At 35.8% G+C, this 22524-nt stretch overlaps 1 protein-coding gene across 1 annotated transcript; it reads right to left on the bottom strand.

Moving 5' to 3' along the window:
* Positions 1-7957: 7957 nt before the first annotated feature.
* LOC149158139 (carbon catabolite repressor protein 4 homolog 2-like) lies at positions 7958-9502 on the bottom strand. Its single transcript, XM_089433893.1, has one exon. It carries the CDS (start codon positions 9500-9502, stop codon positions 7958-7960), a length of 1545 nt encoding a protein of 514 aa, XP_089290019.1.
* Positions 9503-22524: the final 13022 nt, after the last annotated feature.

Below are 22524 nucleotides of genomic sequence, written 5' to 3'. Positions count from 1 at the left end.
ACCATGCCACAAGGATTATTGTATGTGGCGGTATGTAAGTGAAAGATTTACATGGAAATTGTATTAGCTTGTAGCTAGTTATGCTATAACTTAATGATAACTTATTGTAATGATTCTATAACAATGGTTAAGGGATGGAATCCCTTATAATCCATTGAGTGAGGGGTGAAATCCCTCACGAGCGTTTAATAAGAAGATTAAACGTTTGCTGGTTTTCACCCTACGGGGTTTCCAGGGTATATCGGTGTTCAATGGTGTGATTGATGTGATTACCTTTTGTGTCAGATGGATGATGTTGAATCCTTGATGTTGATGGTTCTTTATTGGATTTCATGATTATCTAATATGGTTAAGAATATCAAGAAATGTATGCATGGTTTCATGAGACAGTTTATATTATTACAGTGATGATTAAAGATTACGCAATGCTTATGAAACTTACTGTCTTTGATGGCAATTTACTTGCACCAATGAATATTATATTTAATGGTTAATAATGAATTGAGGAGTTGTGAATTGGTTAATTACTTGTGGTAATTTGTACGAAAACTTCTAACTCCCTACTTTTACCTGCGAGGTTACCGGGGTATGTTACAAGTGGTATCAGAGCTAAAGGTTGCAATACTGGCGCCTTTGGGAATTGGTAAGCGGAAAGGATATTGAGGTACGCCATTAGTAGGCATTAACTCAGGTATGAGTTTAATCATTCGCATATTCATTTATGACGTACACTACTTTTGGCATGATAGGTGCGATTCATGTTTATAACTTCTTTGAGAAGTAAGTAATAAGTTGTTGCATAACTACATTCATAACATTGAAACTTACTGTCTTTGATGGCAATTTACTTGCACCAATGAATATTATATTTAATGGTTAATAATGAATTGAGGAGTTGTGAATTGGTTAATTACTTGTGGTAATTTGTACGAAAACTTCTAACTCCCTACTTTTACCTGCGAGGTTACCGGGGTATGTTACAAGTGGTATCAGAGCTAAAGGTTGCAATACTGGCGCCTTTGGGAATTGGTAAGCGGAAAGGATATTGAGGTACGCCATTAGTAGGCATTAACTCAGGTATGAGTTTAATCATTCACATATTCATTTATGACGTACACTACTTTTGGCATGATAGGTGCGATTCATGTTTATAACTTCTTTGAGAAGTAAGTAATAAGTTGTTGCATAACTACATTCATAACATAGGAAAAAGACGATGAAACTTTTGTCGCACTTAAGAACAACATTGAACACTCATTGACGAAAGTGACAATCAACTACCAACTTTTGATTTACACATATGGCAATAACAACAATGCATATATTGAACTAGATTGAAATTACAACGAACAAAACTTAATGAGCCAATGCATGAATATAAAATTGGGGCGAACATCCTTGAATAGGATGAAAAATTGTTTTAAAAAGGACATTAGAAGAACCCCTTTAGATATTGAAAACATGCAATGAGTCAAGCAGCGAGATTTGATTGTCATAACTAACTTTTGGATTTAGCCTTGTCATGGATGCATGAAGATGATTGGTAGTTGAGATTGGTTAGTGTTGTATGACTAACCCATAGAACGTATATGCATTATTTGAATTGGACTAAGATTGTTACAGTTCGTAACCAAGTGAAGGTTGATTGATGTCACATGCATGGAATGTGTGTGTGAAGATTCTTACTCTCTCTGTGCTATAGTTCTAGTTGTTTATGAGAAGAGTTCTTAATTTTATTCACCATGAGAATGCATGATGAATAGTATATGCTTATGTCTTCATAGATTTAATGATGTTACCCTTTAATTAATCGAAATTCACTAGCATGATATGTGTTTATGTTAATCATTACTTGTTGGGAGATAAAAATCATTCGAGCTTCGATTTAATGATGGTTGAATTTATCTCTACTATGGGAATGATGGATTTCTTATGCATGCTGCATTTCAGTATGAGGTTAATTGTAAAGGCATGTTCAATGGGTAACATTTCTAGGACCCATTCGTGGTTTGATTACATGTGATAATTATTCATAAATAGACTACCTGTGTTAATACATTTGTCCGTAAACTCTAATTACCTTCCCCAACTATAGATGCTTCCAAAGGAAATGGAAGCAAGGAGAAGGAAGAAGACCGTGCTGTAGGGACAGACGGAGATGGGGAAAAAGAGTTTGGAAATGACTAGATAGCGCTTGATGTGCATGTGAGTATTCCCTTGACCATGCTTAAAGAATTGGAAAATGATAACTAGAGTGTGTTGCTGTTAATGATTTTCGTAATGTCTCCTTGAAGTCATTATTCTGAAATGGATACATAGTAGTGTTATGATATTTGTTGCATCTAGCATCAAGTGGTAACTCTGGTACAAGTGTGACACTTAAGAGATTATGTTTCTAATTGCATAAGTAGAGCAATTGCTTCCGGTAAGGGTGGTTTAATTTGTTAGTTATGCATGTTGATCCAAGGATAAGATAAGTACCTTGCTCACTTTCTTGAAGAATACATATGAATGTTTATATGATTTCTTAGTAGAGGAAGTATTTGAATGCATGCAATGAAAGAATGGTTCTTTTCTAGATTTTCTTGGTAAAGAAAATGTGTTAAAGCATGCAATTAAAGATTGATTATTTTGTATGCTTTCTTAATAAAGCAAATAAGTAGTTCTTATTGGGAAGACTCCACGTGAGTCTTGTATGTGAAATGCTTGTCTCTTGTCTATAAAATCCTTGCTAAATACGGCCAAAGTAACTTCTTGAGGAAAGAGTATATTACATATATACATAAACATAGTCTCATCCTAAGAGTATGCATGCTTCATGTATGAAGATGCAGGATTTTATGAGAATTTTCTTGAAAATAAAAGTAGAGGTTCTTTCCTTAAAGACACATTAGAATAGTGATCATACAAGAACCAAAATCCTTATTTGTTCATGAAAAGAACTATGTGCATTGAAGTAAGGTAATTGTGTTAGGAGAACACATGTTGCATATGAATAGCTATTGTGACTTTGAAATTGTAAGTCGGTGTGTACTTAGAGAAAGTAGTCATGTTAGCTTCCTTGAAAATAGTAATCTCTTGGAGAGATTGTCTTGTTGGATGAGCTGTGTTGATTGCTTGCTTTTGATGCATAAAGGATAAGTAAACCTTGTTTTTGTATCTTGATTTTTATGCCTAAAGATAGATATCTTTAATAATTTCTGGAAAGGGAATCTTGAGAAACCCTCACATCTGAGGATAGAGAAATGAGGATTAAAATGACTTCCTTTAAGAAAGAGGTATGTGGTTTGTCGTATGAAATGATGGTAGTGAAGGGAATAAGTGTTGCATACATTAAAGAAGGACTTATATGATAAGCAATAGTATGCACAAAGATTAGTCATTGTGACATAAAAGATATGCTCTTGTATATTAGAAAAATTATGTTTAATTACACTAACGATGCATGACTAAAGCTAGCCATAGTAAACGTAAGATAATACTCTATTAATGATGATTTGAATTGGAACAACAGACTATGGAAAAATTGGAAATGTTTAGATTATTAAATCCACTGTTGTTGACATTTATACATTAATGAGTATTTGCATATGCTTTTATACATGACAATATTGTATGCATGAACATTCTTGGAAATGGAATACGTGTTAACTGATGCATATTTATAACTAACGTTGCTGATGGGATTAAGTAGTGGTAGCTTAATGGCAACAAGAAAACTCATCACGTAAATTGCTGCAATGTGAAATGCAATTATAAATGAGAAAGAATGATGTTATATGATATGCATGAATTATGTTATTTGGGAAATTTGCATGCATACAACGTGTATGATGGATATGTTTCCCATCAATCTTGATGTTGTGGACCCATGTTGGGGTTAAGTGTAAATGCATGGTATACATGCATGTCTGTTGTGCTAATGATAATGTTCATATGGTTCATTGTGTAAATTACTTTGAGAAAGAGAAATATTCATGCTATGTCTGGTTGGGATTAGATGGCATAAGAGGAAAGAATTTCCTGTGTACGCTACGTCTGGTTAGGATCAGATAGCGTTTACTGGCGAGACCAGTGTGATTGCGGTCGAGTAGGACCTGCGTTTACTGGCGAGACCAGTGTGATTGCGGTCGAGTAGGACCTGCAAGTGCTTGGGTTGATGGCAATACCTGCCCGGAGGGGTTGATGGTACTTGTCTGCCCGGAGTTGGGTTGATGGCAGCTACCTGCCCGGAAGGGTTGATGGTACTTGTCTGCCCAGATCTCCTCTCCTTAGAATTCTTGAGCTGGTTGGCCAGTGGGATTCTATGTTAGACCTGGTAAGGTCTCTATCGAAGAAACTGTCTGGATGTGAAAATGACTCGGTTTGGTTGTGGAAACCAGTTCCCATGGGTTGGGAATTCTTTAGTCCATTGTGGTCTCATGGCTAAAGGAATTAACTAATCAGCTATATGTTATGTTAGAAATAAATTTTACATATAGTTGTGTGAAATGTGTTATGCACTTTTAACAGGAAATGAGTTTAATGTTCAATAAGGAGTAATTGGAAATTTTAATTCCTTTATTGTATTATTAATTTTATGAACATCTTAGTGGGAGCTAAGACAGTTTTTGCTGGATGCAGTGATTGACAGTTTTGATGGTTAGAGAGCTAGGTGCTCTTTTGGTACTTGTAGAAGTACATTATGGATGTCTCTAATGAAAATTCATGCAGTGTGCACATGAGCAGTGATTTATCATTGGTTGATTAGTGTTAGTGCTCTTTAAGTACTTGTAAAAGTACTGTGATTTAGAAATCATTTAGCATTGCACAATTGATTGCTAGTCAAACGTATTTCATTTGACTCAAAATATAGTGACTAATGTGATTAAATTGTTAGTCATCTATTACAAGGAGTTACTTACCATGGAGGGTTGAAGAATTGTCCAACCGCTATTAAAGGGCTTACATGAAAGTAATTCATGATTTTCAAGCATAAGATGGTAAGTTATGGTAAGTTGACACAAAGAATTGTTTATTATGAATGAATAAGGGCCAGGTGGCGGCGTTTAAAACTTGCATAATTTGCTGCAAAAATGCTTATGACTATTGATGCTTATAACTAATGATATTTCTTCTGATTATATCACTACTATTTCGGTTATTGTCATTTATTGAAATGAAATCTTTGATTTGAAGAAGAAGGATCACATTTTGTGTGTGGATTAGATGATTATACATTGAGTACAATCTAAAGTTCCACTAAAAGATGAACACCGAGGACGGTGTTCCTGTTAAGGGGGGGAGTATGTAACATCCCATGGATTGATCTTTGTGATCTATGATGAGGTCATTGAGCTGTAAGGAGATCGCACAGTGGACCTCGAGTTGACACATATCCAGGAAAAGTTTTTATATGCCAAGAGTTCTATCGTGCATAGATATTGGTTCTGAAAACTGCGAGTATGCCTCAGATGCGGAACCACATATTAGTGAATGGTAAAATCTCTACATCGGTGAACTCATCCCTTTCTGCCATCGTAGAAGATGAAGCAATGTTAAGATAATTTGAGCTGGTTTCGAGAAGTCTCTCAAATGAGTTTGGGATTTTCCCACACGTGACTCAAGTAGCCCCTACCACAGTGCATTCTTTTCTCACTATGGTCGCCCCTACCATAATGAGACTGGTGCGAGGTTACACGTGGGGTTAACGTTAATATGGCGAGATGGGTTAACGCTAATATAGTGGTGAGTGATACATCAATGATTTTATTATGAAGTCCTGTATCGTTGATTATGTTATTAACTGAACGACGGAGGATAAGAAAACAATTCTTGGTGATCACTGATAGACAGGCAATCATAATTTTCCGGGTTAGTTGTAACTGAGGGTCCGTAGTAACTCGATAGTTACGAATAGTTAACAGTTGGTTCGAAACGGATTCTTGGTTCGGAACTGCTTCTTGGATTCGATTTTAACCAAGATCTCTGCAAAGGATTAGGGGTGTCTCGTTGCTTTTTCCGGGAGTTTGTTTATCCAGCTCCGTTTTGTCCGCTCCCATCACTCGGCTCTAATGCCCTGTTTTGGATATCGGGAACTGTTTCTTGAGGAGATGGAATATGGAAGGCTCCATGACGAAAGAGGGGAACTGATTCTTGATGAGAGCGCATTGGGGGATGCCAAATGTAGCCCACCGATCCAAGTGAATGTCGACATGCATTCTTGAAACTTGCGAGCGAGTTGAACTAGGGCTTCTAGTTCTGCCTCCATCATCTGCGGCTCTGCTACCTCCAGCGCTTATTTAATTAGGTTTACGCGTTCTGTTGAGACAATAATTAATTTTGTGGGTTCCGGTGGTCACGCTTTGTAACACAAAGCAAGCAACTTTCATTTTCACTGCCGAACAGTAGTCGACTTCTACTGCAAAATTAATAGTCCATGTACTGGAAGCTCGATTTTGCAGCACTATAGCTCACGCCGTTACTTGTCAATTTAAGGTCTGGGTTCGAGCTCCAGGAGCATTGCCTAGCTGTAGTGGCGGCGACGGCTAGTCTTTTCTGGAACCTTCAACGTCAAGGCCGGAGGAACCTGCCATGAATAAGATAAGTACTCGCTTCCCTGAAAGGAAAATTATGGAAGTAAGCCCACTCCATGTATTAAATAATATATTTTTCTATTATGTGGTGTGAACCCAACACACGAAGTTTGAAATCCTTCCAACGAGAGTCGGACAGTTCGCTCCTCATGGGAATCATAAAGATCTAGTTCAAACCCAGTTCAAGAGACATGCTTGGGTATTTCTCGGCAGTTGATGTGAGGAATCCCCACGAGGGTTGCTTGAGGGTCGTTTTCCTTAATACTTTTGTGCACCCGAAGTTTGAATAACTATTCAGGGCAATGAGAGGATTGATTCATAGCTGGCCATGGAGAATAGTATGATCTGTTATGTGAATGTGTATAAGGAGAACTCAAGCTGTTTCCTTTGTAAAGAAAATATACCTCTACATATAGATCAAGATTGTTATTATGATAGGCTTACTCATGCACATGAGTAGATAGTTCAAGATTTGTTATTATGACATGCTTGCTCATGCACATGAGTAGATAGCTCAAGATTTGTTATTATGACATGCTTGCTCATGCACAGCAGTAGATATTGAAAGATCTCTTTAGAGGTTGATTATTGTTTGAATAATATTGTAACTAATCTTGTTGCCAAGATTGTTGATGACCCCATTGACAAGGGGGGACGGTGGCAGATGGTGCCAAAGGAAAGCGCTGTTTAACATTATGGCAAAAAAAGGATTACTGCTCCATGCGGATAAGCTCGGGTTGCAGGAACATACATTGTTAGAACAACCATGCCACACGGATTATTGTATGTGGCGGTATGTAAGTGAAAGATTTACATGGAAATTGTATTAGCTTGTAGCTAGTTATGCTATAACTTAATGATAACTTATTGTAATGATTCTATAACAATGGTTAAGGGATGGAATCCCTTATAAGCCATTGAGTGAGGGGTGAAATCCCTCACGAGCGTTTAATAAGAAGATTAAACGTTTGCTGGTTTTCACCCTACGGGGTTTCCAGGGTATATCGGTGTTCAATGGTGTGATTGATGTGATTACCTTTTGTGTCAGATGGATGATGTTGAATCCTTGATGTTGATGGTTCTTTATTGGATTTCATGATTATCTAGTATGGTTAAGAATATCAAGAAATGTATGCATGGTTTCATGAGACAGTTTATATTATTACAGTGATGATTAAAGATTACGCAATGCTTATGAAACTTACTGTCTTTGATGGCAATTTACTTGCACCAATGAATATTATATTTAATGGTTAATAATGAATTGAGGAGTTGTGAATTGGTTAATTACTTGTGGTAATTTGTACGAAAACTTCTAACTCCCTACTTTTACCTGCGAGGTTACCCGGGTATGTTACACCTATTGTCGTTATCGCAATTGTTCATAACAGCAGCTTTCGAGGGTCTTTCATAATGTACTGAAACTTGGCGGCAATTGCAATGTGATCAGATGGATAGTGAGGTGAAGGAAGTGCATAATTTTTCACTTCACTCTCATCCTCATCAATCAGCTCCAGCAGGGATAGCACCTTCAAATTCGGCGCAGTGTGAAATATGTAGTCGAGCGTTCCTCGGAAGTCGCAGGAGAAGTTGGTGAAGCGAGGCTCCCGTGTGCCAACATCCATTTTCTTCACAATTTCTGCCCGGTCCACAGTATTGCATCTAAAATAACATGCATAAGCACTGACGAGAGGAAGTGTGTGCCGAAACTTCTCAACAGGTTTCAATACACCATCTGGATCATAAGCCAAATCCCTGTGAGCGGAATCGACATGGCCTTTGGTAAGAAGTGAGTGAACGGCGCTTCCAGGCACAGAATTGAAGTCCCCGCATAGTACAAGTTGATCGCAGCAATTTTCTTGAACAAATGATTCCAACTTGTTCAACAAGTAGTAAACCTGCCACAGTTTGACATCTCCGTTATTCGTACTTGCGTGTATGTGAGTGTTGGCTATGCAGAGACAGTGACCAGTCTTCCTGAAAGAGAGGACAACATTCAGTGCAATGTTGTCTTTATGAAATCGACCGGGCAAGTTTATAGCATAACTACTCAAATCGATGCATTCTTTTTTTAACTGCTCAAATTGGTCCAGTCTGTAGAAAGTAGCACAGCCATCAACGGTCTGGCTTTGGTCCCCTGATCTCTGTTTTTCCTGATACTCTCCTGCATATCCATGTCTGGCCAATTCTGGATGGAAAAACTCTGAATAATGATTGCGCTGCACCTCCTGCAGGCAGATGATGTCAGCATCATATTTTACTATCTCTGTGAGCAACTTTTCTCCACGATGCTCCCACTGAAGGGCCCATGGGGGGCAGAGGCGGTGCTTTTCATGAGTAGCGTACTCTTGAGCAAGCACGTTGTACGTGACGATTGTGAATGATTGACAGGTGAAACTTGCAGCCCGCCCACCACAGTGACTGTTGACTTTCATCATCCGTCGAGGACGCAGGGGAATAACAGGGCGAGTATACAATATTTTCTCGCCTGCACATTCCAGCAATAATACGCTGCCTATATCCTCCTCGGTGGGTGTATAACGTCCCCAGCTTGACACCATCTCCCGATTGTCCACAGATGTGATGTGCTCATCTACTTCTTCAGCTGTGTGGAGCCCGAGTGTCTGCTTGTGCAGCTCTAATTGGTTCCAGGACTCGATGAAACATTGTCTACAACAATGCATGTGCTTGGATGACCAATGGTTTTCACAATATTTACATTCCAGAGTCGCAGGTTCATCAGAATGTACACTGCACATGCGCCTGACAACCTTATACCAACGGAAGTCCCCGTAACTCCTTCCATATTGACCCCTTAACAAGTCTTCTGCATATACCTCTTTCCCAACCATCGGCTCCACTGTAATCATATCAACAGCCGCCACTGTAACACTGTTATTCTCAGCTCTCATGGAATTCTGTAACATTGTTAAAGCCAACTCTGAAAACTAAACCCCAAAACAAATGCAGGGATTTCTTTAGATCGGACCCATCATTGTGTGTCCCATGACCAAGATTAGTTCTTGCCCACGAAATTCCCAACCAGCGGCAGAGGCAGAAAGGCAGCTCGAGCACTTGTAACCTAGGCTGAAGAGGAATCATTCACAAGCTTTTCTTAGCAAGCTAGGTATAGGTATTTCCCTTTTGATGCAGGTTACCCGATTTTTGGTCGAAGTTTTGAGACTCGCAAGATAGGTATTTCCATTTTGATGGTTACTCTACTTTTGGTGGAAGTTTTTATGCGTTTGATTTAGTCTATTTTTGTTTTTACGTGTTTAAAAGATGAACGGAAATCTATTTTCACAAAGTATTGGTTGTGTTTGATCAGATTTCGTTGTTTCTCGGTTTTTTTTACGCCTGGAAGTGTTGGAACTTGGAATTCTATTAAAAAAAATTATTGGTTTTTAAATGCTAATGCTACTATTTTTTTTTTAATGAAAAGCAATAAAAATATCTAATAAATTTATGTTTAAACAAAATTTGTTTTAAATTTTAGACTGTGCTTTTCTCACTGTGTGAAGAAAGTAGGGTGGTTTTAAATTATACTTTAATAGTTTTGCATAAATCTGATTTCTCTTTTCCTGTGCAATCTCTCTTTCTTATCTGTTTTCCATCCATACTAATAAATGACTCCTGTTTTGGCCTTCACAGTTCTTTCTCACTCAATGATTATTATTGGGCTCTTTACCCAAGATTATTATTGGGCTCTTTACCCAAATTTTGGTAGAAGCTATCTTTTCCTTTGCAATCCATCCACTGCCTCTCTTACCTGTTTTCCATCCATAGCAATAAATGATTTTTTTTTGGCCTTCACAATTTTTTCTACCTCAATGTTTATTATTTGGATATTCACCCAATAAATGATCCCTTTTTGGCATTTACAAATTTTTCTAACTCAATGTTTATTATTTGGATGTTCACCCAAGTTTTGGTAGGAGCTATTTTTCTTTTGATGTTTTTGAGGAAAAATAACTTTTCCAGTTTTTATTTTTATATTTTTACATTTATACGGGTTTGATTTTATTCTTTCAACTGTGTACCATATTTGTAAGTCTATTAAAAACATCTTTTTTTGTTTTGATGTTCTTGAAAGATAGTCAAAAATAATTTTTGATTGGATTTTTTTTGTTTTTACTTTTGATTTTATCTTTTCAATTTCATAATGTGTTTATTAAAAATTTCAGTCTTTTTTATATATGTATTGATTTTTTCCATACAAAAAAAACCAATTAACAAAAACTTATTCGTAAATTCTAATTATATATTTTTTTTTCCATAAAAAATCAAGTATTCAATTAACAAAAACTCATTCATAAATTTTAAATTATATTTTCAACACCGCATGAAAATAAATTATCATGCCTCCATTTTATTTTGAATTGGTTAAATAAATCAGCTTTCCTTCTCCCTTTGTAATATGTGTAGACTTCTTTGGCCTTCTTCTTGTCCATGGAGAAATTCTTCCATTACATTGAAGAGTACTCTTGAGTGTTGTTCAATAGTTAATTTCATATTAATATATTAATTATGTTTTGACCCTCTTCTTGCCCATGGAGAAATCCTTCCATTACATTGAAGAGTTCTCATGGGTGTTGTTCAATAGTTAATTTCATATTAATATATTAACTATATTTTTGACAACTCTTCATCATAATATATATAAAAAAATGTCATTAGAAATCATTTGTTTTTCATTTAACGTATTAAGGATGTACATGCATGATGTTTTTGACGTAATTTCACTCACTTCTCATCTCCCTAAAATATAGAGAATCTCCTTAAAATATAGAGAAGAAATATTTCCAAAATATAGAAAAGAAATGTCATTCAAAAATCATATTAATCATATTTTTGTTTAACATCACTCACTTCTCATCTCTCTAAAATATAGAGAAGAAATCTTCCCCAAATATAGAAAAGAAATGTCATTCAAAAATCATATTAATCATATTTTTGTTTAACATCACTCACTTCTCATCTCTCTAAAATATAGAGAAGAAATCTTCCCAAAATATAGAAAAGAAATGTCATTCAAAAATCATAATAATCATATTTTTGTTTAACATATTAACCATGTATATGCATGATTTTTTTTTATAATATCACTCACTTCTTATCTCTTAGAAATATAGAAAAAAAAGTCATTGAAAAGTATATTAATTATGTATACATGATGTTTTTGAGGTAATATCACCCACTTATCATCTCCTCTAAATATAGAAAGGAATAGTCAATGCAAATCATATGATTTTTACATGAGTCGTTATTTTTATTTATTTAAAAAAATTATAATAATTTAATATTATGTTTAATAACTAGCCTATATTGATCTTAACTTTGGATCTATCAAGAGCCTAGTGAAAACCTCCTTTTTGAGTGCAAAACTTGAGAAAATGTTTGCACTTCAAGATACTTGATCCCTCTGGGCATTTCATAGAATGATGGATCTTGTGCGGCCAAAGAAAATCTAATGAACATATGATTAATTTTATCAATAATATGTAAATTCATCTAATATTAATATGATCATTTAAATATGTGTGACATTCACCTGCTCGTTTTAATTTTAAATTTTCTTAGTTACCTATTGTTAATAAATTTAATAATGAAAAATGATGAAATACATTTTGAACTTAAAGTAACGATGTAATAATGTTGAATGATAGAAAATGTGAATAACAAGAATATAATCAATTACAAATAGTCTTCATTGTGATTCTCTTCTCATTGGCGGCCACTTTTGTGATCTTTACATATCGATTATGTGAAAAGTACAGGTTAAATCATAAACCTTGTTACTTTTGTCATCGCCGTGGTTACTTTTGTTATCTTTTCATATCGATTATATGAAAATATTACTTCTATGATCACCGTGCTTACTTTTGTCATCTTTTCATATCAATTATATGAAAATGATAGGTTAAAATGTAAACCTATGAAAAGGACAAGTTAAATAGTAAACCTGTTACTTTTGTCATCCTTGTTACTTTTGTCATCTTTTCATATCGATTATATGAAAATATTACTTCTGTGAACACCGTGGTTATTTTTTTCATCTTTTCATATCGGTTATATGAAAGGACATGTTAAATCGTAAACCTTGTTACTTTTTTATCTTTTCATATGGATTATATGAAAATGACAGGTAAACCATTTAAATCTTTAGCTCAATCTATTGTAGTAAATATTAATAGGTTGAATTACTTTAACACAAAAATCAATGTACATTGTCAATATTTTTTTGGGGTTACACTGAAATCAATGCACAATGCTAATCCAACTTAGACTGAAATCAATGCACAATGTTAATCCAATCAAAATTAATGTACCATCATACATCAAATTAGAAATCAACGTCTACACTAAAATCAATGCATCTAATGCAAGTAATAAAAAAAGATTAGAGAGCAACATTTACACTCAAATCAATCGCAAGTAATAAAAAAGATTAGAGAACAACATGTACACTGAAATCAATGCCTCTAATGCAGGCAAACAAATAGGATTAGAAATCAACATTTACGCTCAAATCAATGCATCATCTAGTGCAAGTAAGAAAATATGATTATAAACCAACATCTACACTTAAATCAATGCATATAGTGCAAGCAATCAAATAGGATTATAAATCACGATCTACACTAAAATCAATGCATTTAGTGCAAGCAATCAAATAGGATTAGAAATCGTCTACATTGAAATCAATGCATCTATTGCAAGCAATCAAATATGATTATAAATCACCATCTACACTAAAATCAAAGCATTTAGTGCAAGCAATCAAATAGGATTAGAAATCATCTACATTGAAATCAATGCATATAGTGCAAGAAATCAAATATCATTAGAAATCAACATCTACACTAAAATCAATGCATCTAGTGAAAGCAATCAAATAGGATTATAAATCACCATCTACATTGAAATCAATGCATCTAGTGTAAGAAATATTGTTCCCTCTCTCCCCCCTCCATCTATATCTATATCTCCCTCCATCTCTCCTTATTTGTATCTCCATCTCACCCCCCAAACACACATGCTCTCTCACTTCATATCTATCAATCTTTATGTCCCTCCCTCGCTCTCCATCTCTCTCTTCTTCCCTCTGTTCACTATCCATCTATATCTCTATCTCCCTTTGTCTCTCTATATCTCCCCCAAAACATACACTCTCTTTCTATAATACATCTATCTATCCCTCCCTCCTCCTCTCCCCCTCTCTCTCTTCCCATTTTCTCCATCTCTCACATTTCTATCTCTCTTCCCTCCTGCTATCCTCTCTCCCTCTCTCTCCATATTCCTTATCACTCTCTCTCTCTCTCTCCACCTTTATCTCTTTATTTCTTTCTTCTTTCCTCTCTCTCTCTCCCCCTCCAACTCCATCTCTCTTTCCCTCCCTCTCTCCACTCTCTCACATCCTCTCTCTCTTCCTTCCTCTCTCTCTCTCTTTCCTTCCAACCTCTCTCTCTCTCTCTCTCTCTCTCTCTCTCTCTCTCTCTCAACTCTATTACTATATCCCTCCATCTCTCCTCTCTCCTTCTCTCCCCCATTGTCTCTATCTCTCCTTCTTTGTCTCTTTATCTCACCCCAAAAAATACACTCTCTCTCTCCATCTCTCCCTTGTCACTCCCTCACTCTTTCTCATCTTCCCATTCTCTATGTCATTCTTCTTCCTTCCCTCTATCCCCCCTCCAACACCATATCCCTATCCCTCCCTCTCTCCTCCTCTCTCCCTCTCTCTCTACCCTCCAATCCTAACACTATCTCCCTCCCTCTCTCCTTCTCTCTCTTCCCCCTCCATCTTTGTGTGTCCCTCTCCTTCTATTAGCCTTCTCTACCTCTGTCATTCCTCTCCCTCTCTCTTTCTTCATTCCTCCTCTCCCCTCTCCTTCAGTTTATCTCCATCTCTTCCTTGTCACTCACCTTATCTCTCCACATCTATCACTGTCCTTTTTCTTCCCTCCCATATATAGTTAGAATCAGTATATATCATGATATATTAATATATATTATAATATAACAAATTTAATATTGTATTAATCCAAATTTATTAAATTTAATAATATTAATATTATAATATATTAATATGAATATTAGATTTTTTAATAATAATAATAATTTAATATTAATATTATGGTTAATAATGCTTTTTGCATGGTATTAATAATAATTTGTCCCATGGTATTTTGCCCATAGGTTTAACCTAAATAAAACCTCTTTTTTGAGTGTTAGTAAGTATAAAGAGGTTTATGGAGTAAATATAAAATGAAGTTTTATTTTTTTACCATACCTCTTGTCTATTTATATTTTTATTTATTTATCATATCTCTTTTATTTACCATTGTATTTGGCCCACAGGCTTGGTATATAATTAGATGTTGATTTGTAATCCTATTTGATATATTTTTGTTTATTTACCATACCTCTAGTTTATTTATATTTTTATTTATTTACCATACCTCTGGTTTATTTATATTTTTTATTTATGTTATGTTTACATTTACGTGTTTAGGCTTTTACGTGAGATCTACCCACATACTGGGTTGTAGAGCAGCTCTTATAAATTTTATAAGTTTAAAACTAATTTATATCTTTATTAAATATAATACCATGAGTATGGAATCTTCACATATAATGATAATTAAGCTAATACACGGAAACCCTCTCCTCAGTGTGAATAATTTTTTTATGATTGTGCATGAAACTAGGACTAATGAGAAAATTAAAGGCTAAATGTATCACCTAACTACCAATTGATCTCGAGGTTGGTCATATCACCGGCCCTTTATGTGTTATAATGACACACACTATGTGTTATAATGACACACACAAGTTTGGAAATTATGGTGATTGATGTGGTTGTTTTTCTATACTGTCTATGTAGATTGTGATACTTTGGTTTTTTGGATCATGTGTTATACATGCCAACAACGGTGACCTCCTTTATCACTCCGCTAACACCCAATCTTGTTTCCTCATTCACTCTTTGTGGTTTCTATGTTGTGACATGTTCACTTACATTTTAATCACGAAATTAGAAACAAAGAACTTCCTCTCTACACCAAGGCCTAGACTAATGAAAATCCTCTGCCAATTATTAATGCAAGGATAATATGAACGCACTCTTAATCCTTGATAGAGAATCCTTCATTTTTCTCCAAGAGCGCATAACACACTCCTAAATCATATTTCCCCTTCTTTTCTCTGAACTACGCCTATGAAGAGCCAATTCTTCCTTTGAGCGCACTCCTTCAACTCAAAGGATTGCACACTCCTTGAGCGCATGAGTGCACCCCAAAGACATGAAGATTAACCCCTTTAGCCTTTAGCAATGTGCCATGTGCCCTCCTTAGCCCTTTGAGTTCATGAGCACACCATGAATCCCTGAAGCCCCAATATTTGTCCTTTGATAATGTACCATGAAGCCTTCTTTGCCTTCTTGAGTGCATGAGCGCACCCTAGAGCCCTGAAGCCTCTCCCTTTAGCCTTCATCTTTGTGCCATGTGCCCTCCTTATTTCCATTGAGAATATAGAGAACTTGGGAAGCCCGAAGCCTAATATTTTTTTCCCTCATGCATACGCCCTACATCCTCCCTTGAGTGTCTCCCTCTCTTGAGCACATGAGCACATCAAAAATCCTTGAAGTTTTCTATTTATCTCTTCGACCTTTCAAAGTGTGGCCTTGCGCCTAAAATATTTTCTTTCTTCTTCCAAGAACATTATTAAGGGATGAACAAAAATATGCATGAAACATGTTCTAACAGGAAATTCTCAGGCTAATGGATACATGTCCTGAGTGATTGCAAATACAACTATTTGAAGGACAAAATGCAAGCATGCTTGAAGAATATTGGGCAAAGAAGGAAGACAAAGGAAGGATCGAAGAACAAAGAGCACATTGGATTCTTGACGATCAAAGCATCCTGAAGACTCCATAAGATCAAAGAACCTCCATAGGGTGAAGACATCAATGAACGAAAGCTGCATTCAGAACAAAGACATGAGTGGCAGCCATGTCACCTACTAAAGAAAGTCCACTTCATTAGTCACTATGAATCCTAGTCATCAAATATAGTGACTTGTCATGTATCATCACATGATGATGTGGATTTTATGGTGTAATGATGTAATCATTGTAAATACAAATAAGTGGAAGTCCAAGAGTCATGTACAGACAAAAGAGTCATAGAAGTCCAAAATACATGTAATACCAATATTCATATGTAATTCCAAAATTAATTTGGAAGTCCAAAGGTTGTAGAAGTCTAAATGTCATTAGGAGTTGGAAATTAAAGAGTCTTGAGGATGTGAAAGGTCATGTGTCAAGTTATAAAAGGATCCTCATTACTCATGCAAAAACGTTTTAACCTTGAATTCTCTGCCAAGGCATTAGAAAGATAGAGTTAGTACTTTTGGGAGCAAGTAGTGGTTGTAATGATCCACTATTTAGGCTAGTGATTTTCATTGTACTTATGCATTTTGGAACTCTTTCTTAATATCTGAAGCCTTTTGGCGAACACATTTTCATACATGGATTGTGGATGTTTTAAGACCACTCTTTGAATGTTTATGATTCATGTTCACTTTCACATGTGTTGAAGTAATTGAACTATTTTGGTGATTTGGGTGCTTAACTTATTCGAAATGTGTCGAAATGTTATGCAACCAGTTCACAAAACAATAGAAAAGATAGATCAATGACTTAAAAATTATCCACTTCAAGGGGGAAACCTCCTTTACATCACATAAATGAACAATTCTTAGATGATACAAATGACAAGGCCTCCTTTGTATATATAGGAGACTAAGGGTTCACAATATAATTAGAGCCTACATAACAATAATAATGTAAGGGAACAACAATAATAATAGTGGGATTCTATGGGTCACACCAATAACAATATGGGGACTATAAGGGCTCAAAAATAACAATAAGGGGGATACACTACTATTATAGGAAGCTAACATGCCCCTCTCCTTCAAAAAAGTGTTTTCCTCAATGCTTGAGTAGTTATGGATGCTTCTGTATAAAATTATCATCCTCCCATGTGGAATATTTTGCAGGTAAGTTCTCCCACTTAATGAGATACTCTCAACTTTATCTATTCCGTAGATGTCGGGTTCTTGTTTCTGTGACTACGTCATGCTCAAATATGATTTTCCTTCTTCGTCAAGTTTTGCAATAACTGTTTGAACTTAAACCTTGTCACTGATAACCTACTTTAAACATGAAACATGGAAAATTGGTTGTACTCGGGAAGATGTAGGCAACTCCAATTTGTATGTCATAGTACCAATATTTTGCAACACTTTGTAAGGACCGTAGTACTTGGGTGACAATTTATTATCCTTTTTAGCTTGCTTGAGAGAACGTTTTTGTAAGGTTTTAGCCATAAAAATACCCATTCACCTACATCAAAAATATATTCACTATGATGTTGATCTACATGTATCATTCAATTCTACGCCAGGGCGAGGTTATCTTTTAAGAGTTGCAGAAATTTTTGTTGATGCTCGACGTGATCTTCCACTACTTGAACCTTACAATTGTCTCTTAAAGATGATGTGATGGATAGTGGATGATATCCATAAAGTGTCATAAATGTGGTCATCTTTTATGCAGTATGGAAGGAAGTATTATACCACAATTCTACTAGAGGTAACCACTTGGACCATTGTGTTTGTTTATCAGATACAAAGCAATGAAGATATCCTTCCAAACATTTTTTCACTATCCCAGTTTTCTCATTAGATTGAGGATGATAAGATGAGCTATGAGCTAATTGACCACAAAGACAAAAATACTTCACCCAAAAAAATTCCATTGAAAATGGGATCTCTGTCACTTACTATAATCTTTGGATTTCCATGAAGCTTTTGAATTGTTTCCATAAATGCAGTAGCAACTGTATTGGCTTTAAAAGGATGAGATAATTCAAAAAAATGTTCATACTTGGTAAGTCTATCAACTACCACCATGATGACACTCTTTCCTGCAGATTTGGGCAACCCTGTGATAAAATCCATTGAGACCCCCTCCCAATGCTGACGTGGAATGGCTACATGTTGTAACAGACCTGGATTTTTAATTGTATCAACTTTATTTTGTTGGAAAACGAAACATTTTTCCACAAACCTCTGAATATTATATTTAAGGCCATCCCAAAAAAATTCCTTCTTGACCCTATGGTAAGTTTTTAAAAATCTTGAGTGTCCTCCTAAGGGAGAGGTGTGCAATTCCAAAAAATTCTCTTGTTTGAGTTAAGAATACTTACAAAGATATAAGCGATATTTGTACCATAATGAATCATTTTTCCAGCTAATTGTATCAAATGTATTGGGATCTTTCTGAAACTTTTGAATGAGTGAGCACACCTCTTCATCATTCTTCCATTCATTCCTTGCTTCAGTTATCCACTCAGGTTGGATAATTGAAATGGCAGAAAGAAATGCTTCCATGTCCTCATCCCTTCTTGAGAGTGCATCGGCAACAAAATTTTGCTTCCCCTTTTTGTATATGATTTCAAAGTCATAACCCAACATCTTTGTCACCCATTTTTGCTGCTCTTAAGAAGACAATATTTGTTACAAAAATTAATTAAGACTATCATAATATGATTTTACCTTGAAGTGTCTTCCCCTTAGGCAATGTCATCATTGCTTTATTGCATTTAGTATTGCCAACATTTCCATCTCATAAATAGGTTTTTGTAAATACTTTCCTTAGATTGGATGAATTTCAAAAGAAATGGGTCTTCCGTCTTGCATTAAAACAACACTAATTCCATTTCCTAAGGAATCACATTCCATAATAAAACTTTTTTTTATGTCTTGTGTAGCTAAGACCGATGCTTGGCACAATTTCTCTTTAAGATATTCAAAGGCCTTCTTTTCTTCTGGAGTCCAAGAAAATGCATATTTCTTTAGTAATGATTTTAGAGGTGTCACTATTCTCCCATAATCCTTAAAAAACTTGCAATAATACTTTGTCAACCTGAGAATTCCTCAAAGATGGTCTATGGTTGTGGGGATTTTCCATTCCTTAATGGATTTAATTTTTTTACCGTCTACCTTAACACCCTAATGAGATACAATATGAACCATTCTTTGGAGGCTTTTGGATATAATTGTTTCTCCACCAATAATTTCAGCACCCTGTCAACATGTTGAACATCATTCTTATAAGACTTGTTGTATATTAATATATCATCAAAAATGACTAACACAAATTTTTAAGGAAGGGTTTGAAAATGGAATTCATCAAACCTTAAAATGTGGAAGGTGCATTAGTAAGGCCAAAAGGCATGACCAAAAATTGATAATGACCCTCATGAGTTTTGAAAGTTCTTTTCAGAATGTCTTCAATATTCATTCTAATTTGATGATATCCTAACTAAAGGTCGATCTTGGTGAAGTAAATTGCTCCATGTAATTCATCCAACAATTCATCAATGACATGAATGGGAAACTTATCTTTAATAGTGAGCTTGTTGAGCTCCCTATAATATGGAAACTTACACCATGATCCATCCTTCTTGTGCACCAATACTGATAGAGCAGAGAAAGAACTTTGACTAGGTTGAATTATACCAACCTCTAGCGTTTCTGCAACCATATGTTCAATTTCACTCTTTTGGGGATAAGGATATCTGTAAGGCCCGATGTTTATAGGAACACTTCCTAGAATAAAATGAATAGCATTATTATGATCAAGAATAAGTGGGAGGCCATTGGGAGTCTCAAACACCTTGGAATGATTGTTGAAGTCTTTTTAAAGATATGGAGAAATAGATTATTTCAATGTTTGAACCTCTAGTGATCAAATTTGTGCAATTACTATCTGCTTTTATTTCTTTAGAAGCTTTGCCATGATATTAGAGCACACTTCTAAAGCATCTTCCCCTTCCTTATTCCGAACTATGCCCATGAAGAGCCAGGTCTTCCTTTGAGTGCACTCCCTCGACTCAAAGGACTGTGCTCTCCTTCAGTGCATGATTGCACCTCAAAGACCAAAAGATTAACCCCTTTAGCCTTTAGCAATTCTCCTTGTGCCCTCCTTGACCCTTTTAGTTCATGAGTGCACCATGAAGCCTTGAAGCCCCAATCTTCGTACTTCGATATTGCGCCATGCACCCTCCTTTGCCTTCTTGAGCACATGAGTGCATCCCGAAGTCTTAAAGCCTCTCCCTTCAGCCTTCAGCTTTATGCCATATACCCTCCTTATTTCCCTTCAGCACACAGAGCACTTGGGAAGCCTGAAGCCTCATTGTTTGTCGCTCAGACATGTGCCCTACCCCCTCCCTTGATTGTCTCCTTCTCTTGAGCACATGAGTGCATCTCAAAGCCCTGAAGCTTTTTATCTTCATCTCTTCAGCCTTTCAAAGTGCGCCCTTGTATCCAAAAGTTATCCTTTCTTCTTCCAAGCACATTGTTAAGGCATGAAACATGTTATAACAATGGATTTTCAGGCTGACAGGTACTTGTCATGAGTGAGTGAAAATATAGGTATTTCAAGAACAGCATGAAAGAATTATTGAAGAAGATTGTACATAGAAGGAAGACAAAGGAAGCATGGTAGAACAAAGAAAACATTGAAGTCTTGATGATTGAAGCACCTTAAAGACTACATAAGATGAAAGAACCTTCAGAGGGTGAAGACATCAATGAACGAAATATGCATTCAGAGCAAATACACGAATGGAATCCATGTCATCTATGGATGAAAGTCCATGTCATAAGTCACTATGAGCCCCAGTCATCAAAGATAGTGACTTGTCATGTCTCATCACATGATGATGTGGAGGTTATGGTGTAATGATGTAATCATTGTAAAGTCAAATAAGTGGAAGTACAAGAGTCATGTATGGACAAAAGATACATAGAAGTCCAAAAGACATGTAATACCAAGAGTCATATGAAATTTCAAAAGTAATTTGGAAGTCCAAAGGTCATTGGGAGTCGGAAAGTCAACGATCTTGAGGATGCGAAAGGTCACGCGTCAAGTTATAAAATTATCCTCATTACTCATGCGAAAGACTTTTAACCTTGGATTCTTCCACGAGGCATTAAAGAGATAGAGATAATACTCTTGGGGAGCAAGTAGTGGCTCTAATGCTCCACTATTGGAGCTAGTGATGTTCAATGTACTTATCCATCTTGGAACTTTTTCTTAATACTTGAAGCCTTTTGGCCAACACATTTTCATACATGGATTGTGGATGTTTTAAAACTACTCTTTGAATGTTTATGACTCATGTTCAAATTCACATGTACTGAAGTAATTGAACTATTTCACTGACTTTGGTGCTTAATATATTGGAAATGTGTTGTAATGTTATGCGACCAACTCACAAAACAGTAGAAAAGATAGATCAATGACTTAAAAATTATCCACTTCCAGGGGGAAATCTCGTTTACATTACATAAATGAGCAATTCTTGAATGATAAAAATGAAAAGACCTCCTTTGTATATATAAGAGTTTAAGGGGTCGCCATATACTCAGAGCCTACATAACAATAATAATGTAAGGGCACAACAATAATAATAATGGGCTTCTATGGGGCACAAAAATAACAATATGGGGCCTACATGGGCACAACAATAATAAAAAGGGGGGATACACTAAAAATAACAATAAGGGGGCTACACTACTACTATAGGGACCTAACATTCTCCTCTCCTTAAAAAATGTGTTGTCCTCAATGCTTGAGTACTTCTGGATGATTATGTATAAAATTGTCATCCTCCCATGTGGAATATCGAGTGGATAGGTTCTTCTACTTAATGAGATAGTATGAAATTGATCAAGTACGTATCTATTGGGTTCTTGTTTCTATGATTTCTTTAGGTTCAAATGTGATTTTTCCTTCTTTGTCAAGTAATAAAAACATTGTTTGAACTGGAAACTTGTCATCGATAACCTTATTTAATCATGAAACATGGAAAAC

The sequence above is a fragment of the Pinus tabuliformis genome, chromosome 5_2 (genome assembly GCF_031772625.1).
Source record: "Pinus tabuliformis cultivar Carrire ecotype Pingquan chromosome 5_2, CPIR1, whole genome shotgun sequence".
Lineage (NCBI taxonomy): Eukaryota > Viridiplantae > Streptophyta > Pinopsida > Pinales > Pinaceae > Pinus > Pinus tabuliformis.
This window is presented reverse-complemented; position numbering and strand designations above follow the sequence as displayed.